The sequence below is a fragment of the Bufo gargarizans genome, chromosome 9 (genome assembly GCF_014858855.1).
Source record: "Bufo gargarizans isolate SCDJY-AF-19 chromosome 9, ASM1485885v1, whole genome shotgun sequence".
In the NCBI taxonomy this organism is placed as follows: domain Eukaryota; kingdom Metazoa; phylum Chordata; class Amphibia; order Anura; family Bufonidae; genus Bufo; species Bufo gargarizans.
Window position 1 is genome coordinate 176,580,265 of NC_058088.1, and position 16,287 is coordinate 176,596,551.

General features: G+C 46.5%; 1 protein-coding gene across 1 annotated transcript in view; it reads right to left on the minus strand.

Moving 5' to 3' along the window:
- Window positions 1-2,966: 2,966 nt before the first annotated feature.
- GPKOW (G-patch domain and KOW motifs) overlaps window positions 2,967-16,287 on the minus strand; it is a 32,580-nt gene continuing 19,259 nt past the window's right edge. Inside the window, exons 3-11 of the mRNA XM_044268290.1 lie at window positions 14,349-14,479; window positions 13,704-13,810; window positions 12,572-12,773; window positions 11,959-12,091; window positions 7,483-7,702; window positions 6,156-6,228; window positions 4,836-4,905; window positions 3,569-3,654; window positions 2,967-3,194 (exon numbers count right to left, since the gene is read on the minus strand). Coding sequence (XP_044124225.1) covers window positions 3,069-3,194; window positions 3,569-3,654; window positions 4,836-4,905; window positions 6,156-6,228; window positions 7,483-7,702; window positions 11,959-12,091; window positions 12,572-12,773; window positions 13,704-13,810; window positions 14,349-14,479 — 1,148 coding nt within the window. The 3' untranslated portion in view covers window positions 2,967-3,068. The remainder of the gene's footprint in view (window positions 3,195-3,568; window positions 3,655-4,835; window positions 4,906-6,155; window positions 6,229-7,482; window positions 7,703-11,958; window positions 12,092-12,571; window positions 12,774-13,703; window positions 13,811-14,348; window positions 14,480-16,287) is intronic.

Here is a 16,287-nt window from a genome sequence, read left to right on the forward strand (position 1 = left end):
AGTGCCTCCGTACCGCAAAAAAGTAGTGCATGGACTACTTTTTTGCAGTGCGGACCATTAGATGCTGATCCCATTTAAGTGAACGGGAGCACGTACGCAAAGGGCAGGCCCTACGGTCGACGTCAGCGTTGCCAGCACATGTTCGTGTGCATGAGCCCTTAGACAATGGGAAGCTGATATTTTATATGTATTTATGGCCAGCACAAAACTTTTGATAGATTGAAGGATTTGCGTCCGGTCTGATATTTCGCACAGTCAGGCTGCAGCTCATTAAGGGGTTTTCCAGTTACGCAAAAAAACAAAATACTGCATTATATAAGTCAGATAATTAAAGAGGACCTCTCACCTCTCCTGACATGTCCGTTTTAATAACTACACCCCCCTGTAATAACAATTCTGGAGCATCTATTCTTAGGACTTTGTGTTGTGCCGTTCTTCTATTATTCCTGCTAGAAGTTTACCAATAAATTGCCAGCAGTCTGCAGTAAAGGTCCTGCTGGGTGTTACCAGGTCACAGCCTTAAAAGCCTTGCCATGCCTCAGGCCTCTTGCACACGAATGTGTGCGCCCAGGGGCCCGCAATGCACAAACACCCACCATGGGGCAGTCGCAGCGGATTGCGTACCCATTCACTTTAATAGGTCTGCGATCCGGCCGTTCCACAAAAAGATAGAACATGTCCTATATTTTAGCGAAACGGAAGTATGGGACGAAACACCACGGAAGCACTCCGTAGTGCTTCCGTTCCGCATCTCCGGATTTGCAGACCCGTTGAAGTGAATCGGTCCACATCCGTGATGCAGAATGCACACGGAACAGTGCCCGTGTATTGCGGGTCCGCCATACGGGCACAGAGCGCACACGTTTGTGTGCAATAAGCCTCAGATGTAGATACGACATCTTCACAATAGATAACACACATGTTGGAAAAGGACAAGTGGTCACGATGGGAGTGCAGGAAAACAGATCACTATTAGGGCTCATGCACACGGCCGTAGCCTGTTCTGCTGATCCGCAAAACACAGACACCGGAGTCCTATCCTTGTCCGTAATAGGACATGTTCTATAATTTTGCGGGTGCCACGGAACTGACATATAGATGCAGACAGCGACCTGCAAAAAATGCGGAACGGATGCAAAACAAGTTTGTGTGAATGTGCCCCTAGTAAGTGATAGCATGTGTTGTTTCCTGTCAATTAATGCCGAGCGCTGCAAAACCGGAATACCTCTTTTAATGGCCGCCATTCCTAGACATCTAACAATGGGAGGAAATTCCTTGTGGAATCTGGGCAGAGCTGGAAATGTATTTTTCCCACCAGCCTTTGGTTTGGGCTACATGGCGATATTTGGCCAAGCAAAAAGTCCCGATGGGCGACTGTAGGACTTCTATGTTTCCCTGTGAGAAGTAAGGGGAGTCTGAGATCACGGTGTAGCCCTCAGAGCCAGTTCACATGACTTATTTTGGGGGGGAGGCAGAATGTGTTTTTTTTTTCCAGCACGAAAATACACGTTTTGGACTTTTTTTTTTTTTTTTAAACCAATGGGTGTTCACTTTAACAAAGCTGGATTCTCAGCTTGACGCGGACCTGCACAAAAACCACATGGATCTGTTTTTATGCTTCCTATTCATTTCAGTGGGGGATTCCACGCGCCGATTCTGACCCTTTTTAATGCAGTTTTTGAAGCCAAAATCCGGTGTGGATCATAAAAGGAGAAAAAGTATTAAAGACAGATACAGCCACTCACTTCAAATACTGCAATAAAAAACCTGAACATGTGGCAGCGTCCTTACTGGATGGAAGATATTTACTTCGATTGGACATAATTATTGTGACCGCTCACCCCTGACCCTCTATGTGCCTCTGTAAGGCCTCGTTCACACTTCAGTGAATCCTGGACATGTGCTATCCGTGTTCTCCACAAACAGCACATGTACCCATTGACATTTAATGTGTTTGTTCAAACATCAGTGGGTTTCCACTGACCGCGGGTCTGTGGAAAAATCAGGATGACATGCGCTGCTTTGGTCTGTGATGCATCAGTGTTCAGTGGGGTTTTTTCAGGGACCATTGGTAGGAGATGCTCTGGAAATTAAAGGGCATCTGTCAGAAGTTTTGTCCCTATGACACTGGCTGACCTGCTACATGTGCGCTTGGCAGCTGAAGGCATCTGTGTTGGTCCTATGTTCATATGTGCCCGCATTGCTGAGATTTTTTTTTTTTGGACATATGCAAACGAGCTTCTAGGAGCAACGGGGGCGTCGCCGTTACACCTAGAGGCTCTGCTCTCTCTGCAACTACTGCACCTTGATCGACAGGGCAAGGCAGTGTAAACGTCATCACATCTGGTCTTGTCACTCAGTGCAGAGGGTGCAGCAGTTGCACAGAGAGCATAGGTGTAATGGCGACGCCCCCGTTGCTCCTAGTGGCTCATTTGCATATATTAAAATATAATTTTTCTCAGCAATGCGGGCACATATGAACAAGGGACCAACATAGATGCCTTCAGCTGCCAAGCGCACATGTAACAGGTCAGCAAGTGTCATAGGTACAAAACTGCTGATAGATGCTCTTTAATTTTCAGCTGAGCCGTGTCCGAGATGAGACACAGAGGTTAAAAAAATTCTTAATTGAAGAGACTCAGACAGATTTTCCGACGTCAAACCGACATGGAAATGTGAACTAGGCATATTACTAGCTGCACACATCCTGATACAGCACATGCATGCACCTAGTAATAAGCATAAATAATTCATATTGACATGCCGGCCCAATCGCCAGTGCTGCGCGCCAAAAAGTCCATGGGACTGCCGGAGACAGCCATGTACAGCGGTCCCATAAACTTTGAACAGAGAGGTGGTGCGCATGCTTGACAGTGATCCACTACTCACTAGATGGGGAAAACCTCTTCTAATCAGAATACCCCTTTAAAGTGCTAGTTTTACACAATAAAACGGCAGCTATTTTACAAAAAAAAAAAAAAAGTTTATTTACAGGTATTAAATAAAATGAAAAAATACAATAGCCTAGACAGAATGTACAAAACGTGCATCTGCCATGGTTACGGTGGTCAGTCCTCACGCATCCCGATATAGTGACAAATGACATCATAGCTTAAGGTGACTGCATCATCACTTTCTTCTAGCTGCACCAATGCTCGGCTCTTATGCCTTTCCCTATGTAGGATCTTCCCCACCTGCAGAAAAAAAAAATAAATGATAATCTCAAACCTTCAGAAATGGCAAGTTAGTGAATACAGTCTATAGCTTTTCTGCCTCTGGCCATCACAGCATGCTGGGAGTTGTAGTTTCTTAACAACTGGAGATCCTTGTGGAATGAGTGAAGGCTGGTTTTACTTAAAGGGCATCTGTCAGCAGTTTTGTACCTATGACACAGGCTGACCTGTTACATGTGCACTTGGCAGCTGAAGGCATCTGTGTTGGTCCCATGTCCATATGTGCCCGCATTGCTGAGCACGATGATGTTATAATACATGCAAATGAGCCTCTAGGAGCAACGGGCAGCAGAATGTGGGATGGGTTTTTATATACGCCAAAACGGCACACTTGCCTGCCCTCGATGTTTTCCCAGCACCACCATCACGTGGTCTCCCTCCTCTTTAGGGATGACGGTTTCCAACATGTCCTGTGTTATATCTGTGTGAGACAATAATACACATTGGATCAATCAGAACCAGTCAATATGGAAGGATATTATATGACCCCATTGGGATGGAGCTGAGCTTCAATACCAGACACGGCCCACAAACCAGAGCAGAGCAGTTTCTGGGAGGAAAAAAATAAAATAAAAAAATAAAAAGATACCACTTTTCTGTAATAGAACATCTATTTTCAGTTTCTAAATTCTACGCTATTCAATTACATAACCCTGTACAATTCCTATCATCTGGCAGCCAATCGTCCAGAAGGTCTGCTAATCCGGCACAGGACTCCAATATAATGTGGGATCTGACAAGAGCAGAAGCAGAAGACTAAGGAGGGAGACTCAGAACTAAAATCCCGGTGTCTGAAATCAGATTAGTAGCAGATTTCATTTTAACATCTTTTCCTGAAGGTTCTCCGACCATACGGTGAACATTTTATATACTGATGATCTGAGCAGCTTATAGATGCCGGATTAAAGGAAATGTCCTGGGGTCAGATCCTTTTCTCCTCCGTCTCATTGGGGGACACAGGCTTGACCATGGGTATAGCTGTTGCCGCTAGGAGGCGGACACCAAGTACACAAAGTGTAAGCTCCTCCCCTTCAGATATATCCTTCCTGCAGGGACTAAGCTAAATCAGTTTTAGCTTAGTGTCTGCAGGAGGCAGACCTTCCTCTGTTGCAGGTCTGCTGATTTTAGTTTTTTTTTTTTTTTTTTCCCCTAGCGGGAGTTTCAGGCAGTCCTTAAAACTACCTGCACTTCCACCCCCTGCTCCTTCCTGCTCTTCAGAAGGAAAGGAGGACCAGAGGTTCCTACAACGCCTCTGTTTCCTGCCAGCATTCGGATCACCACAGCCGTCCGCCACAAGTCCCCTCAGTCCCGACCCTCCCCAAGGGGCCGCACACGGAAGGTAGCGAGCCGGCCCATTCAAACAGCTACTTGGCAGGGGTGCCAGGAGTCAGACCCCCAATGATCTGTAGATAGGCCATCAATTTGCTGAACCTGGAAAAACCCTCTAAGGGCGGCATCTATTCTATGCGCCAAAACACTAAATATATCTGGTGCATTTTAATTACATGTGGGGGATAAGCAGGTTTGTGCCCCTTGCAAGATGTAACATTCTGATGTGGTGTGAGCGGTGTAACCCCTGGCTGCTTTGGGGCCTGTACTTACCTTCCAGGATACGTCCGCTTTCCGTCCGACACACGCAGATTGTGGGGCTCGAGACATCTTCTACTATCATCTGCAAGAAGGAATAGAGGAATAAGAATGGAGTAGGATATGACAACCCAATCATCAATGCCAGAGTAGAAAATCATGAGGGACTTGAGGAATCTTTCACACTGAGCTGAGTTAATTATCATGAGCGCAAGAAAAATTGAGACGACGTTCACATCTGCTGCTGTGTCCATAAGAACACTGTGTAAGACATTAGCCTCAGGGACTGGTGGGGACTCGCCAAATTCTTTTAACTTTGTAGTTCTGCAGGCAACATAACAAAGAGGTGTCACAGAACGAAGACCGCAGGAGCTGCCATGGACAAATGTCACTCTGTAGCCTACAACCCCACGTTTCATCTGCCTTATGTCAGGTTAAAATGCGGTTTAATATGGAGAAAGTGGAAGGTGAGCAATATAAAAGGGAAATTTATCAAAACCATTCTTTGAGAGGTGGTCAGCTTTCATTAGTGTGGTGCTCTCCGATTCCAACCATTCCTTACCTCTGACGGGTATCATCGGGCGGAAATAGCAAATAAATTAGGAAAATTGCAAGTGTCATAATATACTACTGCCGTTTGATGGCTCATTGTAGAGGAGAGAGCGAAGTTTGCTGTTTAAACGGGAGGGGGTTCTTAGGACCTGCATCATTGTCCTATAGTCATACGGTTTCTTTTTGTACTGACAACTTCAAACATGATCTGTTTTATGTGTTATAAACGCCAATAAAAATTATATATAAAAAAAATATATATATATATAACCATGTGCAAGTCTCTATTTGCCCGGCACGGCAGTGGAAAATAACCAGTCGGCAGTAAAGTTTTCCCAGCAAAATCAGACAATTTCACAAAGCAATTTGCGTGGTCTAAACTTAATGGAAAATAAATCAGACAGTAAGGGCTTGTTCACACGAACGCAAGGGCTCCGTGCACGTGCTGTGGACAGCAAATTGCGGTCCGCAGACCCATTCACTTGAATGGCGTCCGCGATCCGTCCGTTCAGCAAAAAGATAGCACAAGTTCCATCTTTTTGCGAAACGGGACACCACAGAAGCACTCCGAAGCACTTCCGTGGGGTTTCGTTCCGCACCTACGGACCCATTCAAGTGAATGGGTCCACGTCCGTGATGCGGATTGCACACGGCTGGTGGCCCATGTATTGCAAAACCGCCGTATGTGGGTGCACTACGGCCGTGTGAATAAGCCCTAATGCAGATGTCAGAGAGGACTACCAACAGGTAACACCCATTTATAAAAGGTCCAGTAACAGTTACCTTGGAGTTGTAGTACTTTCCTCCTTTGTAACGTTTGTCTATAAACCGAACCTTCAAGTCGCGACGTAACCAACTGAGAAAGAAACACAAGGATCACCTGTTAAAGGGCATCTATCAGCAGTTTTGTACCTATGACACTGGCTGACCTGTTACATTTGCACTTGGCAGCTGAAGACATCTGTGTTGGTCCCATGTTCATATTTGTCCGCATTGCTGAGAAAAATTATGTTTTAATATATGCAAATGAGCCTTAGGAGCAACAGGGCGTCACCATTACACCTAGAGGCTCTGCTCTCTGCAACTGCTGTGCCCTCTGCACTATGACTGACAGAATCGGGGATGAATGATCATGTTTACACTGCCTGGCCCTGTCAGAGTACAGGGGGGGCGCAGCAGTTGCAGAGAGAGCCGAGCCTCTAGGTGTAACGGTAACGCCCCCGTTGCTCCTTAAGGCTCATTTGCATATATAAAAACTTAATTTCAAATCTGAACATGGGACCAACACAGCTGCTAAGCGCTGATTTAACAGATCTGCCAGTTTCATAGGTACAAAACTGCTGACAGATGCCCTTTAAACCTGCACAGAAAAGCTCCAGGCAAGATTTGGCTGAAGCCACAAGAGAACGGATCATCTTGTTACACGGCTTCATTTTATGAGACGATGCAGTCAGTGACAAGCTGAGCCGGAAGGGTCTATAGCAGGCATGCTCAACCTGCGGCCCTCCAGCTGTTGCAAAATTACCACTCCCAGCATGCCCGAACAGCCTACAACAGGGCATTGTGGGAGTTGTAGTTTTACAACAGCTGGAGGGCCGCAGGTTGAGCATCCTTGGTCTATAGGGATCTGATGGATAAAGCTGATGCGTCAGTCCCTTTATGAACAGCGATGAGGATTCATTACTAATTACTGCAGTCTCAGAGACCACCAAATGGTGAGAAAACATGCGAGGAGGGAAGTGGATGAAGCACGCATCACATAACATTATACTGGAGTACCAGGTGAACTCTCCTCCATCAAATCAGACAAATACGGTAGCAATTTTGTCCATTTAATGATCACAAGGCAATGATTGTGACGAGATGCTGCACCCATACATCCACGGATGCAATAATCTAACGTAAAAGTGACCGGTCTCTTAAATGCAACTATCCAGATCATCACGGAGACCAAACATATTGGCCAAATTGTGTGTGGTTTCGACTTTTGTCACACAGGAAATAGAACGTGGGACGGTCTCGCTGCAAACTACACAGCCTTCCAGTGATCACATACAGATATGAGCAGCTTCTCACCGGTCTGGCGGTCACTGATGGTCTCCTAATTTACCTCTGTTCTTCCTGTTTTTGCTTCTTCTTCTCCTCTTTCTCCCTGTCCGGGCTCCTTGGTCGATGTCTCTTGTCTCGGCTGCTGGAGTGTCCATTCCTTTTCTGCTCTCTGGTCTCCTCGTCATCTCGTCTTCTTTGCTCTCTGTCTGGCGAGCGTTCCCTCCGCTGTTCCTCCTCATCTTCATGCCGCTCCTTCTGTTGCTCGGCTTTACTTAACCGACCTAAGAAACAGACCCAGAAGTCAGTGCCAAGAAAAGCCACTGCCCATCAGTCACGACGCTAAAGACCGCCACTTGTGTCCTTCACCGACTAATGGAGAGTGACCACATGTGCATGGCCAATTCATCACTGGAAATGGGGTCAAACTATCCTTGGTGGACTCAGACTCATGAAGACTTGAATTGGGGGGGCAGAGGGAGGAACAAGACAATCACCATTTTACTATCTGAAGACGGGTCTCTTCCCAAAGCATTTGGACTATTTAATATCCGAGCTGGGAACAGTCCTTGTAAGGGGTGCACACAGATCCCATTAGATATTTCACTGACTGATGGAGTAGACAGTTGAGCTAGGGCGACCTGAGACCATAGCAGAGGCCAAGGATCATTTGCAGCCCATCAGCATGGTAAATGGCCAAATCCCCTTGGCAATGGGCACTACAGTATGACTGGCATCGAATGCTAAATCATCCCTGGCAATGACCAATACAGAAAATAGCACAGATGGCATACTTCCCGCCCGATTGTAATAACGAAATGGTGGGTCGGTGAGAAACAAAGTATGCACCATAAGAATCAAGAGAACGGTGGAATTTCAGGACGGTATATAGTTTACTTTCTTCAAGCCCCTGATATTTGCAACCTGCTTCTAGCGTCAGACCTTTGTCAAGTGAACATGTCCCTTCCAGTAATATACACTGGGTCTGTGTATCCAGGATGCTGCTGTCCGCACTAGCTCTCACATATCAGCAAAGTTTCATTACTGGACTGGTTTCTCCTTCTACATCTCACTTGTGCCAATAATAACGGATGCTGAGTAATGTGCGATTCCCCTTCTTCCCTCTAGAGGCCGCCAGGTGCTCTCTCTTCACACTTGTATACAACCTTTGGTATTTTCCCCTGCAAACTACCTTGTGTGCACTATCCCATCTACAGCCTGTGTGAGCTGCTGTCCATGGAGGTTTTTCCCCTCTCCACACGCTGATCTGCCAGATACAACTACCTACCCCCTCCCTGCTGCTATCGGTAACACTGGAAGCAGCGAGAGCAGTCAGAAACAGGAGCAGAGCTTTGACAGATTTATGTCAAAAACAGCATCTAGGTGACGGACTCTACAGAAGAAAGATGACATTTAAATTTAGGAAGCAAATTAACAATAAATAAATAAAAATCTCAGTGCAAAGGTGTCTATAGCCTTTGAAGGTAATTGGTTCAGTGTATGGACCTCAAATCTACTCACGGACAAAAAGTTTTTATAAAATAATGCACCCAAATAGAAATGTTGGATTGCTGCAAAACTCGGCATGTAGTTATGACTCATATGGCAGTTATGTAAAAGACTACAGGTGAGGTCTGATTATACACTGGGTCTTGCCACAAGAGGGCGGAAAAGTGTTTTCCCTGCTGCCCTAGAAAAAGTTTCTCAGACGCTACTTTTGGGCAGTTTACAGACTTGAGAGGGGGCGCATCACTGGCCTGACAGAAGCAGGATGATCGTCTAGAGGAATTGCTCTCCATTTAGGCTGTTCTGACCTAGCCGTTAGGAGGTGTTGGGTGCCGTGGTTATGTGACAGCACGCACACTAGGTGAAGAGGCTCTGGACAGTCCAGGCAGACCACTAATGGAGGATTGTTTGATCCGCCAACAAGGACGAGCAGCTCCCACAGTTTCGTTGTTCACCATCAGACAGTTGGCTCCTTTATTACACCCCTCTCTGCCCAGGCCATTTCCAGGTGCTTAGCAGAAGGAAATTTGGTGTTATGGTGCCCATTACAAGTCCTACCATTGACGGACAGCCACTGTCACCTTAATTTGCAGTGGTCTTGTGAATGAGAAACCTATAGACTATAGAGGCCTCGTGGTGAACACATCAATCCTACAACTACTGGTGTGATGATCTGCGGAGCCATCACATATGACAGTCGGTCACCCCTAGTGATACCAGGGACACCGACAGCTCAGTGATGGGGCAGGACATCATGCCCCCACATGAGTTCCTCTCATGGCAGGGCTTCCAATAGGACAATGCTCACCAACAGTGATGGCCAGCGAACACATGCGGGCTGCCATCTTGACTCACCCGGCTTGCGATGCACACGCAAGCCCTTACCTTTGCCACGAGCTGAAATCAAATGCGGTTACGGGGAGCAGGCAGTTTCGAGAACAGCCGCCGGGGGGCCTTCATCGGGCTGTTCTCGGAACTGCCTGCTCCCGGTGACCGCATTTGATTTCAGACAGGCTCACGTGTCCATCGCCGGCCGGGTGAGTCAAGACGGCAGCCCGCATGTGTTCGCTGGCGAACACTGCGAACTGGCCATCACTGCTCACCAACACACAGCAAAGGTTGCCCAGGAATGTCTCGACCAGATTACAGCACTTCCTTGGCTGCCCCGTCACTAGATTGATCACCAATCCAGCATTTATGGGACCAGCTGGAATGTCAGCTTCACCAACCTACGAGTGTTCTGGATGTACGGGAGGTGGTAATTATACCTAGGTCACCCCTCGTGAACATCTAGCTTGACACTGGCTCACGAGACCCCTGCGTCAAACTGGATGCTGGAGCAGGGAAAGTTGGAACCTACGGAGCCAGTCGGGCAGCAATGGAGCCAGGAACCAGTGGCGAGGATCAGGTAAGTAGGATTACCACCGGTCTGTACAAAAGGTGAAAAAAAAAAAAAAAAGCATCTTTCAAACAGTTAGGACCAGTCTAGCGTCTTCTGACAGTGTGCCAAGGTGCTAATCCAGTCTCATTCGAAAACGCACCAGCCCTGCCCCTGCACAGACCTGCTCCATTATTACTGACCATGAGCCAGCATTTCAGCGACGCATGCCATGGTTATCTCTCACAGATTAGGCCTAAGTGCCTGCACGATATTTGTCACAGTTGTCTCATATGACAAACAGTCACAGTGTCTGCTGATAGGAAGGCTCCCTGCAGTCATCGGTTCTCCATTATTGTTTTTTTTTCCTCTTGTGCTCTTGCCTTTTCTATCCGGTGCTGTAGACAGAATCACATGGGTTTTGGTGTTTAACCAGGCAGCTTTCCTGATGAGAGGTCAGCAGACAGCTGGTTTTATTGGAAAGACACCACCTGTCACCCAAAAAGCAGTGCAATCTGCAGGCAGCATGTTATAGAGCAGGAGGAGATCTACGCTAGGTTATCAATCTGCTCAGCTCCTCCTGCTCTATACTGTGCTGGTTGCAAATTGCATTGCATTTTGTGGTGACAGGACAAACACGAGACACGTACTTCTTACAACTTCACCATATTCAGGCACACCCAGCCGAACATGAAGGTTTATTTCAATAGGAAGATGTGAATAAGCTCCTGCCCGGGGACATACCTTTTGCAGGAATAAAGCACCCCCCCTAAACCACTATAATAGGGGGACAGTTCTCCTATACACTTAGGTCAAATTAAGAAGTTTTATCCCATGTGCGTGACAAGTTATCGCTAGGATATGTCCCCATTGTCTGATATAGGTGCGGGTCCCAGCGCTGGGACCCACACCTAAATCAAGAACGGAGGACCCCAGGTTTCCCCGGGTCCGGCCCCCACCAAGTGCTCTCCCAATAGAAGTGAAAGGGTGCGCGGCCACCACTCCATTCATTTTTTATGGGGCCCCTGAAAAAAGCCAAGCCAGTGCTTGGCCATTTTGTATCCTAGCGATATGCCCCCATTGTCTAAGATGCGAATACCCCTTTTAACTAGGAGTGAAATACACATATAAAATCCTTTACATGTGAACCGTATGTACGCACTATTTTAGAGCGAGACCGCGTGCATCAGGAAGAACCACGACTTGTCATCCACACGCACAGGGCCAGCGTTCGGTTCACTGAACGCTGTAACATTAATAGACTTTCCTCTTATACAAAGAGTGTAAAATAATCGCAGGAGCCTACAGCTGGCCGACACCCAACAGACCTGCGTAAATGAGTAACCGCTGTGCAAATACATATCCAGGTAACCAAATAATTACTCCTTTCCACAGGATAAGAAACTGCAAGGAGTCAAGAGAAGCTGAAATGGACTTCAAAATCTGCTGCATTATCTGAACCCGGACATTGGGTGGAGATAAGAACCGCAAGAGGCTGCAGGACTGAGAATTTACAAGCGTGAAACTAACAATTAGGCGAGTATGTATTGAGTCAGTATGATCTGATGTAATTATATGGTGAGTGTAATAACACATGCAGGGTGCGTCTTCCGAACATCACGCATGACTGCAAAATCATTTCCATGTCGTACTTACTAAGATCCTTTGCATATTTGCTGTACTCTGCACCGCTGACCAATCGTAATGCAAATTGGGAGACGGTCACAACTTTTCCACCAATAGCCAGCTTTACCAATGCTCGGCAGTTGTCTGCATCCAGGCCTTCCACCTAAGCAGAGACAAGCAAATTAGTTAGAACATATTAGGAATAGTGTTGAGCGAACTTGTTTTTTTTTTTAAGTTCTGCATCCAAAGTTCGGGTTATCGAAGAATCCCGATATGGATTCTGCTACCATGGACCATAACGGAATCCTTCGATGAACCGAACTTTGGACGCAGAACTTAAAAAAAAAAAAAAAGAGGTTCGCTCAACACTAATTAGGAATAGTTTTGGTGTCGGCACTGCTGGCTTTTTTTGGAATATACTTGGAGTTCATGCACTACACGTGCGGGGCATAGGTGGTGCTCAGCAATATAGACTGAATTCACATGTGACGTATAGAAGAGATAAACTTGCGGCACTCACCAGATTTCTTTGCAGTGCCGCAAGTTTATTTCTTCTATACATCGCATGTGAGAGACAAGCAAATAACGATCATGGTATAATGATGAGTTGCTTCTGATAAGTGGACACAAGCACTAGCCATACCTTCCCGTACAGTTCTTTGTGGGCGCCACTCTGTATCAGCACTGCGCTTCCCGTACCAAGGCCTTTTGCTTCCTCCTCTGGTTTGTCCCCTGGTTTCGGTGGTCTGCTGGGTCTTTGGGGCTCGAGGTCACTGATAGCAGACCGGTCCGCACCTAGTCCTAGTCCCTTGGGACGGAGCTTTTGCTCTAATGGCTTCACATCCCTACGTGGGAATAAAATATGGAGAGTGAATGAATAATCCTCATTTAAATACACGTTTTTTCAGAGTTTTCTTTCATTTCCATTTTCAATAATTGGGTTTGGGGTATATGTCTGCAGAGCCTTCACCATACATTATATGCTTTCTATAAAGCCAATATATCCTTATGGATCTCTATTCACCCAGGAAGTAGAAAATTGGTCCTCAAGGATTTCCACCTCCAGGATAGGTCATCAATATCAGATTGGTGAAGGACCAACACCCAGCACCCCACAGGCGCCTGTGGCTACCAGAAACTATACGGAGTCAGCAGCAGAAGGCTCTGTTGCTGCGTAGTGTAGCTCCCACCCAAGTGAATGGGCGCCGAGCTGTGAAACTACATAGTGGATGGAGTCTTCTGTCCATTGTATAGTTTCTGGCACTAGCAGCTGCCCGAAATAGCTGATCGGTGGGGGTGCCAGTTGTCAAATCCCACCAATCTTATACTGATGCCCTATCCTGGGACAGGTCATCAATAGCCCAAGTCCTGGAAAACCACTTTAAAAGGACTTGTTCAGGACAAACATTGATTTCCTGTGATTAGGATAGGCCATTCATGTTTGCTTGGAGGAAGCACTTGCACCCATGACCCCCGCTGATCAGCAGAATGTAGGGACACAGCAGCTACTCAGAATAGATGGCCTGGCACCGCACCTTGGTACCATTCGCTTGCAACTTTACGCAGCAGTTTTCGTCTGGCTACTCCTCGGCATAATTGCCGGGTTGTGGCTGGATCTCTGCCGGACCCCATTATAGTAAATGGGGCCAGATGGAATGCCGGCAGCGCATGGCTGTACCGCGCCAAGGACGGATCAGACAGGCTGTTCCCGGTTGGATCTGTTTGCCGTTAGTGTGTAACGGCCCTTAGGCACCCATAATATATATCATACGCACTGCTTGAAGGTCTTTCCAATGCCTTCTCCTTCCTTCCAGCCCATCCCTCTCAGCATGGCCATCCCATAATGCTCCACGGGCACCACTTCATAGTCTGCAGCCTCCGCCTGGAGAAGAACAGCATAGGACACATCCAGTAACATGGACTTCAAAATCTTCTACTTTTCTCTATATGTACGCAGTTCATGGTAGTCTTTTCCGTAGCCATTATCGTTATCACCACAGGCAGGATTACAATGACAAGTAACAACCTCTGTATAGATAACATAGGATCCGGGCTCCTCCTATAGATCATACTTACCCCGCGTCACTCCGGATCGCTGCATCTCCCCGTCGTACGGATGACAACCAAAAATCACCCGTCGCGCCCTGCTATTGGCTTCACCCGCCGTCGCCAGATGTTTTGGTCCGCACGACTGGGAGATGCAGCAGCGGCCGTGCGAGGATCCAGAGCGACGCGGGTCCCAGGGAGCAGGGCAAGCATGATCTATATGAGGGGCCCGGGCATTGTGGGGGGCATTTTTTTTAAATTGGATAACCCCCTTAATAGTGTGTATTGTAGGTGAAAGTCTTATTTTAAAGAGACAATTACGCATCAGAGGGAAACTTTTTTTTTTTTTTTTTTTTTTTTTAAAAGGGACTTACAGGCTCTGGCCTCAGGCTCACATTTACTTTGTCCCCATCTTCATAGCCATCGGGTACTCTGTTTTGCATGAGCAGGGGTATGCTGACAGTTTGGTCATCCTCAGAATCTTCCTGCTCCTTCTTCCGAGATTCTATAGACAAATATGAGAAAAAAAATTAAATAAAAAAAATGAATCAATGAATGAAATAAAACAAGATGGAAACAAATCCAATCCTCCAGTGGTATTCACTACCAGTCAAACCAATGGTGTATGGATCCCATATGTGGTAGACTACAGCAAATAAAATGAAAATACTCTGGTGGGCGGCAGGACTACAAAGTAGGGAACCTGAGAAACGTTACACTCATTTAAAGGGAATGTGCCATCAGAAAATGACTTATGTTTAACATATTTGTAATAATTTTTGAAGATGTTATTTTTAATTTCCATGTCACGTTTTATTCTTTAAACTAAAACCAAAAATCCAGCTTTTTTTTTTTGCGCTGGCCACTATGTCTAATAATTGGCGCCACTTATCAGTTATCTGCTTATCATTACTAGCAGGACTGCAAGGATATCACCTCTGTGTATAGATAAGACAGGACCCTCCATTCACAAAGCTCATCTATTCTTCCCTTGTACAATGACGTCTACACAGGTGACAGAGCGTGCCCAGAAAACTCTCCCATAGAAGTCAGTGACGTCCCCTCCTGATCATTGTGCCTATGGCCCTTGGGGCTGCCGTAAAGCAATTTTCTTAATGCTGTTAAGAACAGCTCAGACAAGATGGCCACCCCCATAATCATGTTCAGTGAATAGAATATAAAAAAAAATAATAATAATATATCTACAATCAGAAAATAAAAACTGATTAGAAAAAAAGGATATGTGTCACTATCTGATTATAAAATTTTTGGCGACACATTTCCTTTAAGGGGTCATTTGGGTGTTCTAAGGGGAGCGACTAAGTATATTGCAAATGGAGAGGCAAGATCTTGATCTGACGGACCAAGCACAATTTTTTTCCCTCCGAATGTTTTATACTGAAGACCTATCCTTAGGACAGGTCATCAGCGTCTGATCTGTGGGGGTCCGACACCTGGAAGCCCCACCAATCAGCTTTCGGAGGAGGCTGCGGCGCTCTGGTGAGCACTGTGATCTCCTCACCAAGCACAGCACCGTAGATTAGATAACAGCTCACCCTCACTCACTTCAATGGGACTAAACTGCACCTGGGCCACGTGACGTAAGCTGCGAGTAAGCCACAGCGCTCACTGAAGTGCCACCGCCTTCCTAAACAGATGATTGACAGGGGTCCTGAGAGTCAGACCCCCACAAATCAGATACTGATGACCTATCCATCAGTATAAAACCTCTTAAACTAGTCATTGGACTGGACGACATGTAAAACTAAGGCCTCTTTCACACGGCCGTTGTGCTCCAGTGGCAGTATTGTGGGCCGCATACGGCGGTTCCACAATACACGGGGCACCGGCTGTGTGCATTCACTTGAATGGGTCCGCAAATCCGTAGATGCATTGCGGAACAGAGGCACAGAATGGAACCCCACGGAAGCACTAAGGAGTGCTTCCGATCCGCAATAAAATAATTGGATTTTTGTACTCACCGTAAAATCCTTTTCTCGTAGTAGGCATTGGGGGACACAGCACCATGGGTGTATGTCCAACCACCACTAGGAGGCGACACTAGACATAAAAAAAGTGTTGGCTCCTCCCCGTTGGACTATACCCTCTCCACAGGCACTAGGCAGATCAGTTTGTACCAAAAGCAGTAGGAGAGAGAAGAAACGCAAGGAACCAACAACTCCCAAACCGGGAAAGATCAAGAGACCAGCCCGGAGAAGCGGAAGTAAAAACATAGGGTGGGATCTGTGTCCCCCAATGCCTACTACGAGAAAAGGATTTTACGGCGAGTACAAAAATCTAATTTTCTCGTGC